This window comes from Linepithema humile, chromosome 1 (assembly GCF_040581485.1).
Source record: "Linepithema humile isolate Giens D197 chromosome 1, Lhum_UNIL_v1.0, whole genome shotgun sequence".
NCBI classification, from domain to species: domain Eukaryota; kingdom Metazoa; phylum Arthropoda; class Insecta; order Hymenoptera; family Formicidae; genus Linepithema; species Linepithema humile.
This window is the reverse complement of record NC_090128.1, coordinates 6,113,866-6,131,174: the sequence shown is the minus strand read 5'-3', so window position 1 is coordinate 6,131,174 and position 17,309 is coordinate 6,113,866. Positions and strand designations below refer to the sequence as shown.

The following is a 17,309-nucleotide window of genomic DNA, read 5'->3' as shown; positions in this document are numbered from 1 at the left end:
TAAAGATTCAAACCTCTATTTAACCTGATTTATCCGCAATGCTAACTTCTTGTTTCAATAATTTTCCGCTAGAATTTTTGCCAACCAGTGTGGCCAGATTTCAAAAGCAAGAAGTAGCATGATGGAGGCATCGGAGGGGATATCGCACACATGCACAAGCCATTTAAGCAGCACTTGCGAGACAGAATAAGCATCACTCCTTAAATTCTTTCTCTCTCGGCTCGAAGCCATTTTTAGCCAAGACTCAAACCAAATGGTTTAATTATTGGTTAAAAATAGTTCGAGTCTTGGCTAAAATGATTCTGTACCGAGAGAGAAAGAATCTCAGGGATGATGCTTGTCTCTGTTTATCTTGGCGCGTTGCGGTACTCTCTCCGTTCTGCTGCTTGCTTCATGCGTCTCAAATGTGGCCAGCCCGGTCAGTCTGTCTGTCTGTCTGTCTTTGTTGAACACGCTAACACGTGATATGCACGTGTGACTTATTACGGATTAATTTTATTGACAAAAGACTTTGTCATATATGTATGTATATGTGTTGTAAGTAAGAAAAGCGTTGATGAACGTTGCTTATAAATATTTTGCAACATTCAAGCAATATTAACATTTATCTTATATTTACAGTTGTAATTGGAGGTTATGTTGCTAAACCTTGAACGTGAGAGAAATGTGTTAAAATATGATTAGTATGAGATTAAACTAGCTTGTTTCTATCTTCGTACAGTAAAGTTAATATTCTTTTACATTGTTTAAGTTGTGGTAAAGCTATTCAAAATGGTTAAAGCCACGAAAAAGAATTTGTCCGAGTTTGCACAACAGAAGCACAATCAGAAGAACAAAAAACTATTAAATCCCTTTGAAGTACACATTAATAGAGACAAACAGAAAGTATTGGGTCGAAAAAGTAAAAATGATCGAGGACTTCCAGGCATATCGAGGGCAAAAGCTATTAACAGGCGAAAGCAGAGCCTTCTTCAAGAATATAAATTGAAAAATAAAGACAATGTATTCCTAGACAAACGTATAGGCGAAAAGAATTCTGCTATGAGTGCAGAAGATAAAGCGATGGCAAGATTTACTAAGGAACGTATAAAGGCGCATAAAAAGAAAAATATATTTAATTTGAACGATGATGAAGTATTGACTCATAGAGGTCAAACTCTTGAAGAAATTGAGAAATTTGATGATCCTAAGAGTGATGAAGAGTTTAGTGATAATGACAGTGTCAGTGGTAGACTGGATAAAAATTTTGTAGAGGAGGCTCATTTTGGTGGAGGAGTTCTATCAAGATCAGAAGGCACATTATCCAGGAAAGATCTTATTGATCAACTCATTGCAGAATCGAAGAAACGGAAAGCAGAAAAGCAAAAGATACGTGAGCAAACCTTAGATCTGACAGAGAAACTTGACTCAGAGTGGAAAGATCTTCTACCTGTTATGTCTGCTTCTAAAAAGTCAAATGAAGATACTGAGGAGACAGCCAAAGTTGATGCTTATGATATTGCTGTACGGCAACTGAAATTTGAAGCTAGAGGTAATCCATGTGACAAATTGAAGTCGGAAGAAGATATTATTCAAGAAGAGAAAGAAAAATTAGAGGCACTTGAAGCTGACAGATTGGCAAGAATGAAAGGATTTGTATCTGATGTTAATAATCGATATAAACATAAATCTGCTGATGATCTTGATGATGGTTTCATGATGGAAGCAATTACAGCAGACACTGATGACAATAATTCAATAACCAATGATATCAATAATGAGCATGATAGTAATATTGATAATGAGACTGATAATGATGAAGTGAATGATGATGATGTCAACAATGATGATGGTAATGATAATGATATTAATGACATTAATGATGTTAATGACATTAATGATGTTAATGACATTAATGATGTTGAGGAGAAAGAAATTAAATCAAAAAGCAGTAAACAGGAAGGAAAACAAGCAGTGGAAGCCATAAAAATAAGCCAGGATGATTCAGAGGTTGAAGGCTCAGATGATGGAGAATCTGAAGATAATTTTTCAGATTTAAAAGAATCAGAATTATCTAGTGATGAAGATAGAACTGTTGAAAAACATGTTACATTTGTTAGTAATCTGATAACAGATACTAAAAAACTAAATCAATCGGATCAAATTTGTTCCAAATCAATACTGAAGAAAAATGATAACACTATACATGAGCAGAATGTGTCTGACAAAATTAATAAGCAAGATATCAGGAAGGATCTCTTAAAGCGAAAAAAAATTATGGAGAAAGCACGAAAAGAACTACCTTACACATATAGTGCTCCGAACAGCTTTAAAGAATTAGAACAATTGTTGGAAAATTATAATGCAGACTATCAATCGGTTATTGTAGATCGTATTATAAAATGTAATCATTGGACAATAGATGCCAAAAACAAAGAAAAAATGTCAAATCTCTTTGTGTATTTAATACAACATATAAATAATTGGGCTTCCAGAAAAAATGCTGATGATTTAGTTAAATGTTTTCAAATCTTTGACAGGTAAAAGTGATTTATAATTCTAGTTTTAAGTATATTTTAAATGTATTACAGTGTGTTATTTATCTAATTTTTATTTCAGATTGTGTCCTCATCTTTATGATTTAGCACAGATGAACCCAGAAAATGCGAAATCTTGTATACAAGAAGTGATTAAGGAGAAGCACGAGATGTTTGAGAAAAATCAAAAAATATATCCTAACATGGATACGGTATGGATATAAGATCAGATACAAGATGTTCTGATTAACTTTGCTTTTACTTACTAATAGATATTACATCAGTATTTAAATTTGAATATATCTGTAAGTTTAAAGAATATGAAAGAATTTTTAAAAAGAGTTGTAATCGATTTGATAATTTCCATATATTACATTTGTAACAAATTTAAAATAAACAATATATGATATGTTATTCTATTTTAATTTATACTTATGTAATATCTAAAATTGAAAAAAGCATATAATAAAATTATGATATTTATTATAAAAAATGTATACTTATGTGTTTTGTACTTATTAATATATGTTTTATTGATTTCAGCTTATATTTTTTAAATTGGTATCCTTGTTATTTCCAACGTCTGACTTCAGGCATCCTGTTGTCAGTCCTTGCTTAATATTTATGTCGCAAATATTGCTGAGAGCTCACATCAAGAAATATCGAAGTGATATCTCAAAAGGTCTTTTTATATGTACACTTATTTTAGAGGTAAGTGTAACTGATTTTTTTTTACTATCAATCAATTATAAAATTATGGAAGTATATGTCATTTGAATTGTTTTTTAAATTTGCAGTATACACTACTCAGCAAACGATTTGCACCATCTGTAATAAATTTTTTACGAGGGATTATTTATACAGCAACACCTGCAGAATTAACACAAAAAATTAGAATTATACCACCATTTAAAGCAACGTGTAAAGCCCTAGTGATTAACGAATCTGAAATTGCGATTGACACAAATGGTGCACATATGTCGACAAATGATTTAATCCTTGAGAATATAGACGACGAATTCAGGATAAGAGCTTTATTGACTGCAGTAAATCTAGTATCAGAATTCAAAGGCCAGCTTCAAGAATTAGAGGCAGTGTACTCGATATTTGAGCCCATTCTTAAATTATTGAAAAAAAATAAATTTAAAAAGCATCCGTCGAACATAAGAAATCACATAAAAGAGTTGCGTAAGTCACTTAAACTTTTACGAAGTAACAAATTGGAATATATTGTGCTTGAAAAGAAGAGGCCAAAACCTTTAAGGACGTATGAGCCGAAAATAATGACGATGTATGTATCTATTTCATGTATTTTTTCTTTTTTATTATCTATATATTTGTAAATTTAGAATTTTTTTGAAAAAATTTATTGTTTATAATTTATATTTTAGAATGTTATACATAAAATAATTTGTTGCTAACATATTATTTTCAAATACTTTTTTGCAGATACGATGGCAAGAGCCATAAACCCATGTCGAAGGAAAAAGCAGAAAGGGAGAAATTGCTACACAAGTATAAGAGAGAATACAAAGGCGCGATTCGTGAAGTAAGAAGAGATCGAGACTTCTTAGCTAAAGTACAAATCGCGCAACAAATTAAGAGCGATGTTGAACGTAAACGTAAAGTAAAGGAAATTTTCGGAGAGGCTGCGATGCAACAAAGCGAATTGAAGAAAATGAAAAGGAAAAAATGAAAGGAGAAAGACGTGAAAATTAAAATATGTAATTTGTACAGAATAGAATCTTTTTTTTTTTATTTTCTGGTTTATATATTTTTATACCCAAGTTTTATCTTTCTATGTTTATTTTTTCGTATTTGAAATTTATATGTATATAATATATGTAATATTTGCAGAATATTGCAATGCAAAATCTACAAAAATAAGAAAATGTACTGTCGATAAGAGCTTATCAAAAGCGTTATCGTAAGAGTTATTTAGTCGACTTGGTAGATGGCGTAATTCACGAAAATTCGTCATCGGTAAGGTGATGTATGAATGTAATTCCGAGTATGGTGAGCGCAACAACCAAGACTGAACCTACGATAGTCCGGAGTGGTCCGGAGTGATTAAAAACAGTGGATGTAGTGGACGGATCGCGTCTGATCACACTCTATCGCTCCTGTTGGGAATGGGTGTTTCCTAATACTGTCCCGAGACATCTTGAGAGATTTATGTATATTTGAGTTTACACTTGAATTGTTTCTTGTGTCGCGCAACTTGGTGTTACGCATAAAGGGCCCTTGTTTCTCACTTTCTTTTCTTCGTTCTTACTGTAATAAAAGGAGCAAGTAAAAATGCCCGTCTTTCATACCAAGACTATTGAAAGTATTCTCGAGCCTGTGGCTCAGCAGGTAATTAAAATGTCAAAATTATTCCCCGTTATCGTTCATCGTTGTATTTAAATATAAGCCGCTTCAACTACGAAATTTGTCTACACATTTTTCGCAACAGATATTTTTCTTTAGAATTTCGGCGAATGTCTTAATTTTTGTCACTTCTCTAACTAAAATTTTATTTTTATAAATATAAAAATATTTCTGAGAAATTATACGTATGTTTTTTTGGGCTTTAACGCTTATTATGTGATCATTGAAGTGTGCTTTTATTTATTTCCTATAAATATTGTATACTTATTTAATGTCACTGTGCACTATAAAAATCGGCTGACGTTTAGTTAAATAAATATGAGCTCGTGTATTTATCGTGTGTCAAATTTACAGTGTAACCTTCTTGTTTCACCAAGAATGCTTTATATAGAACTATGACATCATACTCTGTATATAGAACAGAGCTACTAAATTCATCTTCCAGACTTATTTATCACATAATTTCTGAAATGAAACCCAATCCCTTTGCTTGTTATGAGGATGCTGTTTGTACATTATTAGCCCCACATTTCCAAAAAAGGACATGTTGGTAGCATATAGAGAGAGCATCCTACACATTTGCATACATTAGAATATATTAATAAAGCGGCTCTCATTTCATGTTTAAATACAATTTTAATCCTTAATTTCAATATGCATGTGTTTTTATTATAGAAATACATATTTATATTGAACTAGATATTATCTTTATACAATATATTCTAGCTATTAAATTTAGCAAATTGTGATACAAGATACATTAATGTTTACTAATAAATTTTAAAGATGTTACAAGCTTTGCTGCTTCTGAATAATTATATTATCATTGCAACAATTAAATTAAAATAATCAAAAGAAATTAGACTGTAGAGATTAATAAGCTAATTGAATTGTCAAATTATATTAATAATCTATATATAATTATAAAAACTTTTATTATAAATTTGTATAGATTTTAACATATATTTAAAAAATTAAAAGTTATTTTTGGCTATCTGTGGACTATATCATTTTATCAATTTACACGATTATAATATAAATGATATGCATATAATTATATAGATATAATCTTATAAAATATACATTTATATAAAATACATATGTAACATAGCACACATTATTAAATTTATATAAATTAATAAATTTACATTTTTGCAAGTTTAAATCAACTCTCTCAACCAAAGTTGTTAAGATTATTATCTCTTAAAATTATTGTGTCTTTTATAGGTCTCGAGACTTGTTATTTTACATGAAGAAGCTGAAGATGGAAATGCAATGCCAGATTTGGGGCGGCCTGTACAGGCTGTCAGTATGGCAGTGACTAATCTTGTAAAGGTGAATTTATGCAAAAATTTATGCAAAACAAAAATTTGCGTATCAAAAATATTATACATGTTAGCTTTTATTTAAAAATTATTTTTTCTTTATTTAATTTTTATATTTTACTTTGTATGTATGTTGTACTAAGTATATTATTATTTATTTAAATTAAATTTACAGGTCGGAAAAGAAACGATAAATTCATCTGACGATGCTTTGCTCAAGCAAGACATGCCAGCGGCACTGCAGCGTGTTGAGGGTGCCTCTCGTCTTTTGGAGGAAGCATCAGCTATGTTGAAACAAGATCCATACTCTGGACCTGCCAGGTAATTTATGAAATTTTTGCGTAAAATTCTTTGTGAATTTATTATAACATATGTTATATTTTCCATTTTAGGAAAAAGCTTATTGAAGGTTCACGTGGTATTTTGCAAGGCACTAGTTCTTTGCTTCTCTGTTTCGACGAGAGTGAAGTACGAAAGATCATACGAGAATGCAAACGCGTATTAGACTATCTGGCTGTTACTGAAGTTATTGAAACAATGGAGGACTTGGTACACTTTCTTAAGAATTTAAGCCCATGCCTCAGTAAAGTCTCGAGAGAAGTGAGCGCTCGTGAAAAGGAGTTGACACATCAAGTGCACAGAGAAATATTAGTGCGCTGCCTAGATCAAGTAAATATTAAAAAATCATGCAATTGTGATGTATTTATTATTTAATTCGAGTTTGATTAGATATTGGTTAGATGTTGATCAGATATTGAGTAGATATTGATTAGATATTTATTAAATGTCGATTAGATATTGATAAATGCTATCACATAGTATAAGATACACTCTAAGGAATTTATTTAATAAGATACTATGCTCATATGGAATACACACACTTGTAGGTCAAGACGCTCGCTCCAATTCTGATTTGTTCCATGAAGATTTTTATCCACATTATTTCACAAGGTGGAAAAGGTGCGGATGAGGCAGCGGAAAATCGTAACTACTTGTCTGGAAGAATGTCGGACGAACTGAATGAAATTATTCGAGTGTTACAATTGACAACATATGATGAAGAAGAGTGGGACGCTGATCAATTAACCGTAAGCTATTTTCTGTTGCTTAATATTATTGCAGCTTATGAAATTGTGATATAATTTGGTTGTTCTTAGGTGCTAAAGAAGGCTCAAAGTGCTATAGAATCCAGGATACGAGCTGCTTATGATTGGTTGGATGACGGATTGGCACTAAGAGGTGGCGTAGGAGAAAAGAGCCTTCGTCAAATAATAGAGCAAGCATCGCGTTTGGCAGATCGCTATTTGCCGCCATCGCAAGCAGAGCCCATATCTAAACTGGCCTCTCAAATTGTCACAATGACCGATGCTCTCTGCGAATTGCGCCAGAATGAAAAAGGTTACTTTCTAAAATCTCTGTCGCGTTGACTGTATTGCAAGAGATACACATATTTGGAACATAATTTCATTTAATGAAAATGACATATATTTCTATAAAGGCACGACACCTCAAGCGGAAGCTTTAGCACGCAGTATTAAAGAAAAGTTAAACGAGCTTCGCGGCTCAGTAGCGTCCGCCTTAGTAGCAGCAGATAAGTCGGGAATTGCACAAACAGCACACACAGTAGCGGGCCGATTAGAACAAGCGAACAAGTGGCTTCTGCATCCGGAACTTGATGACAAGGGACTCGGTAAAAGGGCTATAGCTTTAATAATACACGAAGGAAAAAAGGTATGATGTAACCAACTCCTATAATCCGATTGAATTCAACATTCGCCAAATGTGTGATAAATATATAGGACGTTATTATTGATTATTTCTTTTATACGATATTACAAATTAGTCATTTTCACTCTAAAAATGCTTAATATCTTCAATGCTGCGCATAGAAAGAATGAACAACCTATAGCAAATGTGAGTCCGTAAAACCCTTTTTTAGTGTTTTTGTTCTTTTCTTTTGAGCTGCGGAGCGTTCTAAGCATCGCACATTCTGTCCAATAATTTTTATTCTTCATATAAAAGTGCAAAATTTAAATTTGGAATTTAATATAGTAAAATTTTTGGATGTTTTCTGTGCCTTAAATTAGTTAAAATAAATTTTTCTTGTGTGATGCTAATTCAAAACCTTAAAAAAAATTTTTTTTTTTTTTTTTATCGAGAGAATATTTGCGATGCCTGTGGCGCTCTATGTATTAATTATTTTAAGAACTTTGCGACTTGTTTTGTCATCAGTAAAATTTATGTTTGAACAATAGGTGGCTGAGGGTTTACCAGGCATACATAAGGCTGAAATTCTGCAATTGTGCGATGAGGTGGACAATTTATCGCACCAACTTGCTGATCTATGTGCTCATGGCCAGGGCAACACTCCGCGCGCTCAAGAGATAGCTCGACAGCTATCCCACAAACTCTACGAATTAAAGAATAGGATACAACAGGCCGTCGTATCTCGCGTCGTTGAGGATTTCATTGACATTACTACACCCCTCAAGCAATTTACGGATGCCGTTCTAGCTCCCACAGGCACACCGGGACGCGATCAAAACTTCAATGATAAGACAAGCGCGTTGCAGACGTTTTCGAACAGAGCGGCGAAGACGGCAAGGATGGTTGCAGCTGGCGGTATGTAACAATGATCTCGACATCGACATGTCGATATAATAACCTTATGATTCTTTAGTACATTGATCTTTTAGAAAACAAAAGAAAAGTTGCTTTGAAAGATATACCAATTTTTGTTTCTTTTTTAGAAAAATATGTATTTTTTGAATGGTAAAAATATAGTGTCTACTTAGCTAATATTATCTATACGTCAATTAATACATGTACATATATATATATATTAATATTCTGTTATTACAGGAAGTGGAGGAAACAAGAAACTGGCCGAAGCACTAGCCGCCAGCGCGTCGCAAGTGGAATCTCTTACACCGCAGTTGGTCAACGCAGGACGAATTCGTATGACTTATCCGGATAGTAAAGCCGCGGATGAGCATTTTGAAAATTTGCGACAACAGTATGCGGAGACGATGCAGAGAGCGCGAGCGTTATGCGACGAGGCGACCGACAGCGGTGATTTTATCAAAACTTCCGAAGAACAAATGCAGAAGCATTCGTTTCTTTGCGAGGAAGCTATCGCCAAGGCCCTGCCGCAAAAGATGGTCGATAACACAGCGTCTATCGCGCGTCTCGCAAATCGTGTCATACTCGTAGCGAAACAGGAAAGCGACAATAGCGAAGACCCTGCCTTTATACAAAGAGTGAATCACGCTACCGATGTTCTTCAAAATAGTGTGTATATTCTATACATTAGTTCTTTTTAAATATAAAAAGATAAGAATTCCAACTCTTTATATCGTTGATGAATATTTTTGAAACTCAATACGAATGCATCAATAAAACAATATTAGCTTGTTTAAATTTCTCAAACATAGACTTAAAGAAAGAGTACAATTTACGGATATAAAATTTTAAGAAAGTCATAATTACAATTCTTTTCTGATTAATATTTATATTTTGTTTAACAGGTGTTGCGCCGATGGTTCAAGATGCGAAATTGGTGGCGATGAACATTAATGACAGTGCTGCGATATCGCGCTGGAGAGAAAGTAATCGTGCAGTACGTATTGATAATATATCGTAAATGTTTAGATGCAATTTAATATTTATTTTATTATCATTACGTTCGTAGTTGCTAGCCAATGTTGGACAAGTTCGTAAAGCCATTGTAATTCAACCAGATTTGGTGCCGTCTCTGGACATGTCACAGTTACATATTAATGACGGTAAGTATATAAATTTTACATACATATAAATCTGTAACAGTCTCTAAAAATAGAACGTAGCAGCCGAAAAAGAAATATTTATTGTTGGGTGACGGTTTTTTGATAATTAACCAGTGCAATTAAAACATTGTCTACTGGAAAAAGGTTTATACAAGTAGCAATAATTTTAGGTAGTTTATTCTTTAGCAATTAGTTGCAAACTTCTATAATTTCTAGGCTTGGTTAAAATGGGTTAGAATTCTGTGCTAATAATTTTTTGTCTTTCTTTAAAAATATATAAAGTAATAAATGTAGATATGAATGTATAGACAATATTTGCACGATAGACAGAACTATTTTATAAGTAAGTATGTCTGATGTGTCTTTTGCAGATGAACAAATTCCAATTCGACAATATAATTACTCCAAACCTAAAGGTATCTTTTTCAGCTTGAAATGATTTACGCATGACTGTTTGTCGTATAATTTTACAAACGCATTCGTAAAGCTGCATATATTAATGAAACGAGGATTGAATATTTATAAACATAATTTAATGAAAGACACCAAAACAATTCTATAATATATAAAGAATTATAAATATTTATTATTATTTATATATATATAGTTTTTATATTGTGATATTTTTTTCAAATTAACTGTAGTATTCATTATTCACAAGTAGTAGCTGTGTATTTTGTTGCACATCATCATTGATAAAATTCATTATCCATTACATTAATACTCTCTCGCATTCATCTTTATAATATGTAAAATGCAGATCAAAATAGCAGTAATCAAAAATAGATTTATTGATGCTAGGCTGTAATATTAATCATATGCTTCAATTAGTAGAGAATCCCGATCTTTTGTATCAAGAATTGACTTCTGACAACGATTTAGACAAATCGATTCATGATGGAGGTAATTCGTAGCATCTTTTCAGAGATGACTATTATATTTTTGATGTTCTAACGTTTATATATCCTTGACACGAAGCATGCAGTGACTAAAAATAAAGCTCGTATTGTATTAAGCGAAATGTTATGAGTATGATTAAAATATTATGAATAATAGCCAGAAGCGAAAAAAAAATGATTTTCGAAGTAAATGCATAATTATGTGTAATACAAAATTTGTTGTATATTTGCATAAGTCGGAGATATATTTAACAAATTTATATTTTACAAATCCAACTGCATTTTGCCTCATCATGCACATACGTTCACATCTCATGATTCATAAATAGTATCATTTTGCAAGTAGTGTTAATAATCTCAAGTATTTCAATTTTTAATTTATTATGCTTTCATGCCATTTACATTTATTATAATCCAATAGAAAGAATAATATAGTAATTATTTATTGACATAAAGCATTGTGTCGATTGCGTGATATCTTTATTTTTACGTGCAAGCAGTAGGAAGCTAACAATACTTAATTATATGCATGCAGGAGCATTTTTGATGACATGTTTAATTTGTCTCATATATTAACACGCACTGGGGGTTTTTTTTTAATGCTACGTGGATTGCCAGCTTGCTACGATTATAATATGGATGATGGTAATTACCTGAACATATTCATATTTTTAAAATATGATTTATCTTGAAGCAAATTTTTACATCTATGATTTATCAAGAAGCAATCTTTAACAGCATCTTCAATTATGTGTAACAGAATGTTATAGGTTGTTATCGTGGAACTTTTACGTGTACGACACGGGGAAGAGATTGCGTTATAAAATTTTATTGACACCAATTGTTTGTTATGCGTAGAAGTGGCACCTCCTCGCCCACCTTTGCCAGGAGGCGATATCCCACCACCAAGGCCACCTCCCCCAGAGACTGACGATGAGGAAGAAATGTTTATGCATGCTCCTCAACCCAATCAACCAATAATGGTAAAAGAGATGATACTTCACGTCCCCTTATTATAATAGAACAGGAATTACATTATGAAATTTTTTGCGCAGATGGCTGCCCATGGTTTGCACCAAGAGGTACGACAATGGTCGAGCAAGGACAACGACATTATTGCCGCGGCGAAGAAAATGGCCATATTAATGGGCAGGCTGTCAGGGCTGGTTAGAGGCGAGGGTGGCAACAAACGAGATCTTATCGCGTGCGCCAAAGCCATCGCAGAAGCTTCCCAGGAAGTGACCCGTCTCGCAAAGGAACTCGCTAGAGAGTGCACCGATAAACGTATTCGAACGGTGCGTGTGCATTGCTATCGCTGATTGTCTATAAGCATTTAAATCGAATTTATTAGAATTTTTTACACATGATCTGATTTTGCTTCTTCAGAATCTTCTCCAAGTTTGCGAGCGTATACCCACTATTGGAACACAACTGAAGATACTCTCGACAGTAAAAGCCACTATGCTTGGAGCACAAGGTACTGTTTGTCATGTTTCTTTTATGTATTTTATATATATTTATACATACGTCGACTATATTCGGCAATAGATCGTGTCGAACTAATTAGCTATAACAAAATAATTATTAATGACTATCTAATGACGTAATGTTTCTACGAAACATTGTTTAAGAGAAACGAAAACCATTGTAATTAATGAAAAAATCAAATTCTTTGCATATAGAGACACTCCCGACCTGGGAAGAGCTGATGCTTTATGGTAAAGAAGTTGTAAACTTGCTTGATGTTATTGTCTCTCTTTCTCTCTCTTTCTCTTTCGATGGTGTTTATTTCGTTCTTTTAAAGATTTCACCTCAATTGATTTTGACGACGCGATACACACCGCATTCCATCATGTGCATGCGATCTCTACTTTTTCCTCAGAAAGGAATATGCGAAGGTGAAATATTGTTATTCAATATTGATTTTATATACAAGTTTTTACAAAAATTTTACATGATAATAAGTGGGAAACAAATTATATTCCAATTCATTAATCTAGTAATTTTTATGGGAAATATAAGGTCTGCTCATCGTGGCGTAGATGAATTGATTGGCTGCAGTAAGTGAATTATAAAACTTGTAACAGATATTTAGATAGCAAATTTATTCAATGTGCAATAATATTTGTTATATATATGTTAAATATCAGTACATCATCTTTCACTCGTAACATTTCATCATTATATTGATTGTCACAATGCAATTTATGATTTATGAATTACAGTCTGTACATATAAGCAGACGTCCGAAAGATTCGTGTTGCCTTCAGGAAAATTTCTCTCATAGCAAACATCAATTTTATCCCTCGCACTGAAATATACTTTCATTTTTATTCATGCATGCATTTTTATGTACATAAATACTAGGACTCGCATGTTCGATCGCTAGATTTATACACTCCGTTCACAGAATTCGAATTTTCAGACTACAGTATTAATAGTAATTACTGAATCGCTTTCCATCTAGTGTATCTAATATTATGTGTACATTAAGACATTTATATGCACCTAGTTTCGTATTTTGTACATTTATGGGTAGTCGTATACTGCATGTAAATTATATTCGTATATAAGATTTTTAGGTTCCACTGTAAATTTCCACTGTAAATAGAACTTCTTCTTCATCTTGGCACTTACATAAAAATGTTCCACATAGGAATTACAATGCAAAAAGCTCTTGCATTATGGAATATGAAGTGGTTTAGGATGGAAAGTTATATTCATATGTAACATATGGAAATTTGTGTATATATTTATATATTATTTGCCGATTCCATTTGATTCATTTGATAATTAATAACATGACACATTTTTTTTCTTACGAGATATTGCAAATACAAATTTGATAATTAGTGACGGCAATGAGTTTTGGAAATATACTTGAATATTGATGTAGAGACTTATTTTTCTAACATAATCTGACGGATGTTTTTGTAATGTGTACACGTAGGTACGGAAGAGGATCAGGAGGCAACGGATATGCTTGTCGGAAATGCTCAGAATCTTATGCAAAGCGTGAAAGAAACGGTGCGAGCCGCAGAATGTGCCAGCATAAAGATTCGTACCGCTTCCGGTATGAAATTGCGCTGGGTGCGTCGTCAGCCTTGGTATCAATATTAAATGATAAGAAAACTACACAATTTCAAGGAAAATCCGCAAGATTTTGCTTGGTGTTCAATATACACATAGAAATATTGGTAGAAATATTTTTCCATAATTCTAATATATATTAAAAATATAACAGTATATATTTCTACGTAAACTACAAGTACTAATTACATTGTAATGTGCTTTATATATTCTTAAATTGACTGACATTTTGTTTTGTTGATTTATTTTTTTACTTGTTTACTTGCTTGGTAACACAGACTTTTTAGGAGGAAAGATTCTATACTCTGATTTTTAACGAAATAATCCAATAATCAAGTTTTTCACTTTACAATCATGAATGTAGTATAGATTGAAAATTAATCTTTGATCTCTTAGTTTGTTATTTTAAATAAAAAATTTTATTAATGTTTGGTATGCCATATACATATTAAAAATAGTAGTACCTTATTAGTAGTAATAATAAGCAAATGTTTTGTTTATAGAAAGATGTAAAGCTAAAAAAAAACAAGCAATGACAGTCTTAATAAATTTTTGTGCAATGATACAGTGCTAACAATATTGTAAATAGCAAAATATTTCACTCCTTATTCAGATTTTTTCCAAACAAAGTACAAATGCTGATTATAAAAATTTATACTTTGATTGAAGAGAACCTGCATGAATTAAAATGTTCTGCTATTTATAACACTATAATAGTAATACCAATATATAATAAATATAGGGCAATAATACATATTTTCATTAATCTCTTTCTACGCTCGAATTAAAATATGAATAAACAAGTCTTTATAAATCTTTTAATATTCTTTCTAATTAAACTAAACACAATAAGATTTGTGAAAACTACTTATATTTATAAGTAAAACCTTTGTCATACGGAATATTGCCACATAGAACTAAAATGTTATATTTTTACAAAAATAAGAGCGAATATAATCACACACATGAAATTGTTATATAAATATATTAAACAACTATGTATATAGAGTGAAATCACACAAGTCTGTAATTTTTGAGTCAATTTTTTTGACATTGTTAGAATATGAAAATTATATTTAAAAGATATAATTTTACTTTATAAAGTTTAACTTTTCTAAATTAGAAAAATATAAAGTAATAGTATTAATTTAAAAGATATATCGTAAATATATCACCATTTATTGTACTATTATATAGTATAGTATACGAGTATATGAGCTTTTATAGAAAAAAACAATTTTGGCAATCAAATATTTCTATTTTCTATTTAAATTACGATATTTCCCGATATTTCACATGAAACTTTATAGGCACCTGCCACTGTACATTATATTAATATAATATATACAAAACTATTTTCATAAGTTTTATGTGGCAATCATAATGATATCAATATCAGAATTTTTCGCTTTGTATTCTCATATTTTTTTAAGCGGTGCTAATATGTGCAATATTGTCCCAAACCATGTTGCTGTGTAACGGAAAGTTCTAACCATATGGCGATAGTAATTTTCTAATGGATAACATAGTATAAATCAATTCTAAAAATCTTCTAAAGTAATAAAATATGGAATGTTACGATGCGTACGTATTAATTTTCAGCGACAGATATGATGTATTTCGAAATACTTTTATGTAACCACATTTATAATAAAAATAACATGTTTTGACTTTTACTCTTAATTTTATTCCATGATTATCATAATTTATACAAGATACAGATGCAGATGAAGTATAAAATATGAATTTATATATACATTATATATAATATTTTATGTCGCATTTTTCAAGATTCAAGTGATTCTCGTTTTACTGATTGCTGTCCAAGTATCGTCGTACCTGGCATTTTATTTTTAGGGATTTTTCCGGGCCTTAAATATGGATTATCTATAACATCTTGTTGAGTAGTAGTTTCGCCATTTTGTTCTATACCTTCGTTTTGTGTTTGATTGCCTGTAAATAAGAGTTTATGTTTTTGTTAATTGAACTATATGTTAAAAAATCTTTGTATTATATATACATTCTTCGCAAGAGGCTTACTTTCCTCTGTCTCTTCGGTTTGTTGTTCTTTTTTCTTTTTCACAGGAGTGGATTCAAACTGAAAATCTGTCTCTGGCTCAAATATTTGATCTTGAGGTAAAAGAGCAGAGATATAACTCGGAAACTGTGGTTTACAAGATATTACTAAAAGCAAAGAAGACATATATAAAATTGTGTTGCATTGATTTATTAGAGTGATCAGTCGATTAATAAAATTGACAATTTGCTTACGGGGAAACATGCTGTTATCTTCTGTGAGAAATAAACTATGTGTTTCTCCTGTTTTAGCAATAAACCTTGTTAGAGCTCTTTCAATATCTCGTTTTTGTGTTGCTGCTTTTTCTCTTATTGCTTCATACTCTGTCACTGGTTGCTTATGTGTCTGAAATGTATTCATTACGGAATTAGATTTATATATACATTATATATAATTAATATAGTCATAAATATTATTCATAAATAATCTATCAATACTTACTGGAGTTCTAATATATGCATGTGGATCAGGAAAAGGTGGTAAATAATTTGGTATATGTGATGGATGGCCTTGTTTAATACCAGCTTGTAAAATATTTAATTGCTTTGATTGTGTCTGTTGTTGTAATGCTGGTAAAACCGTTCTATTTTGTCTCTTGGCATAAATCTCTATATTCTCTAATTTGAAGCCCATATTGATTAATGCCAGTATCACGTCTGCTATGAGAGGTTCTGTTCTTCCAGAAAGTTCGCAATAATTTTTTGCTGAAGCCCCACCTTCTACAATAACTGTAATCCATGAATGAGAATACAGTGAACAATTTACATTTAGATGAAAAAATCTTTAATGGATTAAATTAATAAAGAAACTTTAAAAATAAATCCTGTTTCTTTCATTATTCTATTTTATAGATCATGTGTCTTCAATATATTAATCACAATTTTGTATACATTTTATCTGATTTTAATTTACTTGTCCTTGTAATTATTAAAAAATTAAAATTATATAGTCTTACATGACTGTAACATTTCGGTAAGAGTCTCCAATGCTTGTTTCTCACAAGTATCATAACCACATTCCACTAAAATACTACAAACTACTTGATTCAATATTTTTCTTCGAGTATTAACTGTTTGTACATCCATATTGATGTTGATAAATTTATATGTCACTTCAAAGCAACTTCGAAGATTTGGAGGTTAGTTTGTTGCAACTTAGTCAAGACTCAAACCATTTTTTATCAAGACTTAAACCATTTGGTTGATAGTAAACTTCAATGGGTAAAATAGGTTTTACGTTGGGATCGA

General features: G+C 31.5%; 3 protein-coding genes across 5 annotated transcripts; 2 read left to right on the top strand and 1 right to left on the bottom strand.

Moving 5' to 3' along the window:
- The first annotated feature begins 353 nt into the window (after window positions 1–353).
- On the top strand, window positions 354–4,274 carry l(3)07882 (Nucleolar protein 14 homolog l(3)07882). The gene is made up of 6 exons (XM_012380187.2): window positions 354–537; window positions 622–2,519; window positions 2,599–2,728; window positions 3,060–3,227; window positions 3,314–3,807; window positions 3,966–4,274. The coding sequence occupies exons 2-6, from the start codon at window positions 772–774 to the stop codon at window positions 4,210–4,212; spliced, it is 2,787 nt and encodes a 928-aa protein (XP_012235610.2). The 5' UTR covers window positions 354–537; window positions 622–771; the 3' UTR covers window positions 4,213–4,274.
- A 28-nt stretch (window positions 4,275–4,302) lies between these two features.
- Vinc (vinculin) lies at window positions 4,303–15,655 on the top strand. Of its 3 annotated transcripts, XM_067361141.1 has the most exons (21): window positions 4,303–4,871; window positions 6,114–6,221; window positions 6,387–6,532; window positions 6,604–6,880; window positions 7,099–7,299; window positions 7,369–7,609; window positions 7,710–7,942; window positions 8,467–8,833; window positions 9,074–9,502; window positions 9,739–9,830; window positions 9,903–9,996; window positions 10,368–10,412; window positions 10,828–10,899; window positions 11,514–11,540; window positions 11,754–11,878; window positions 11,951–12,190; window positions 12,282–12,372; window positions 12,578–12,613; window positions 12,700–12,793; window positions 12,918–12,955; window positions 13,846–15,655. In XM_067361141.1, the coding sequence occupies exons 1-21, from the start codon at window positions 4,815–4,817 to the stop codon at window positions 14,013–14,015; spliced, it is 3,183 nt and encodes a 1,060-aa protein (XP_067217242.1). In that variant the 5' UTR covers window positions 4,303–4,814; the 3' UTR covers window positions 14,016–15,655. The 3 variants fall into 3 exon arrangements, with proteins under 3 accessions (XP_067217242.1, XP_067217243.1, XP_012235388.1); XM_067361142.1 differs by lacking the exons at window positions 12,700–12,793; window positions 12,918–12,955; XM_012379965.2 differs by lacking the exons at window positions 11,514–11,540; window positions 12,578–12,613; window positions 12,700–12,793; window positions 12,918–12,955.
- On the bottom strand, window positions 15,650–17,239 carry Taf8 (TBP-associated factor 8). Its single transcript, XM_012379973.2, has 5 exons — window positions 17,018–17,239; window positions 16,504–16,790; window positions 16,257–16,407; window positions 16,026–16,169; window positions 15,650–15,938 (listed from the first exon to the last, which is right to left on the bottom strand). Exons 1-5 carry the CDS (start codon window positions 17,145–17,147, stop codon window positions 15,772–15,774), a joined length of 879 nt encoding a protein of 292 aa, XP_012235396.1. The 5' UTR covers window positions 17,148–17,239; the 3' UTR covers window positions 15,650–15,771.
- Between the last annotated feature and the right edge of the window lie 70 nt (window positions 17,240–17,309).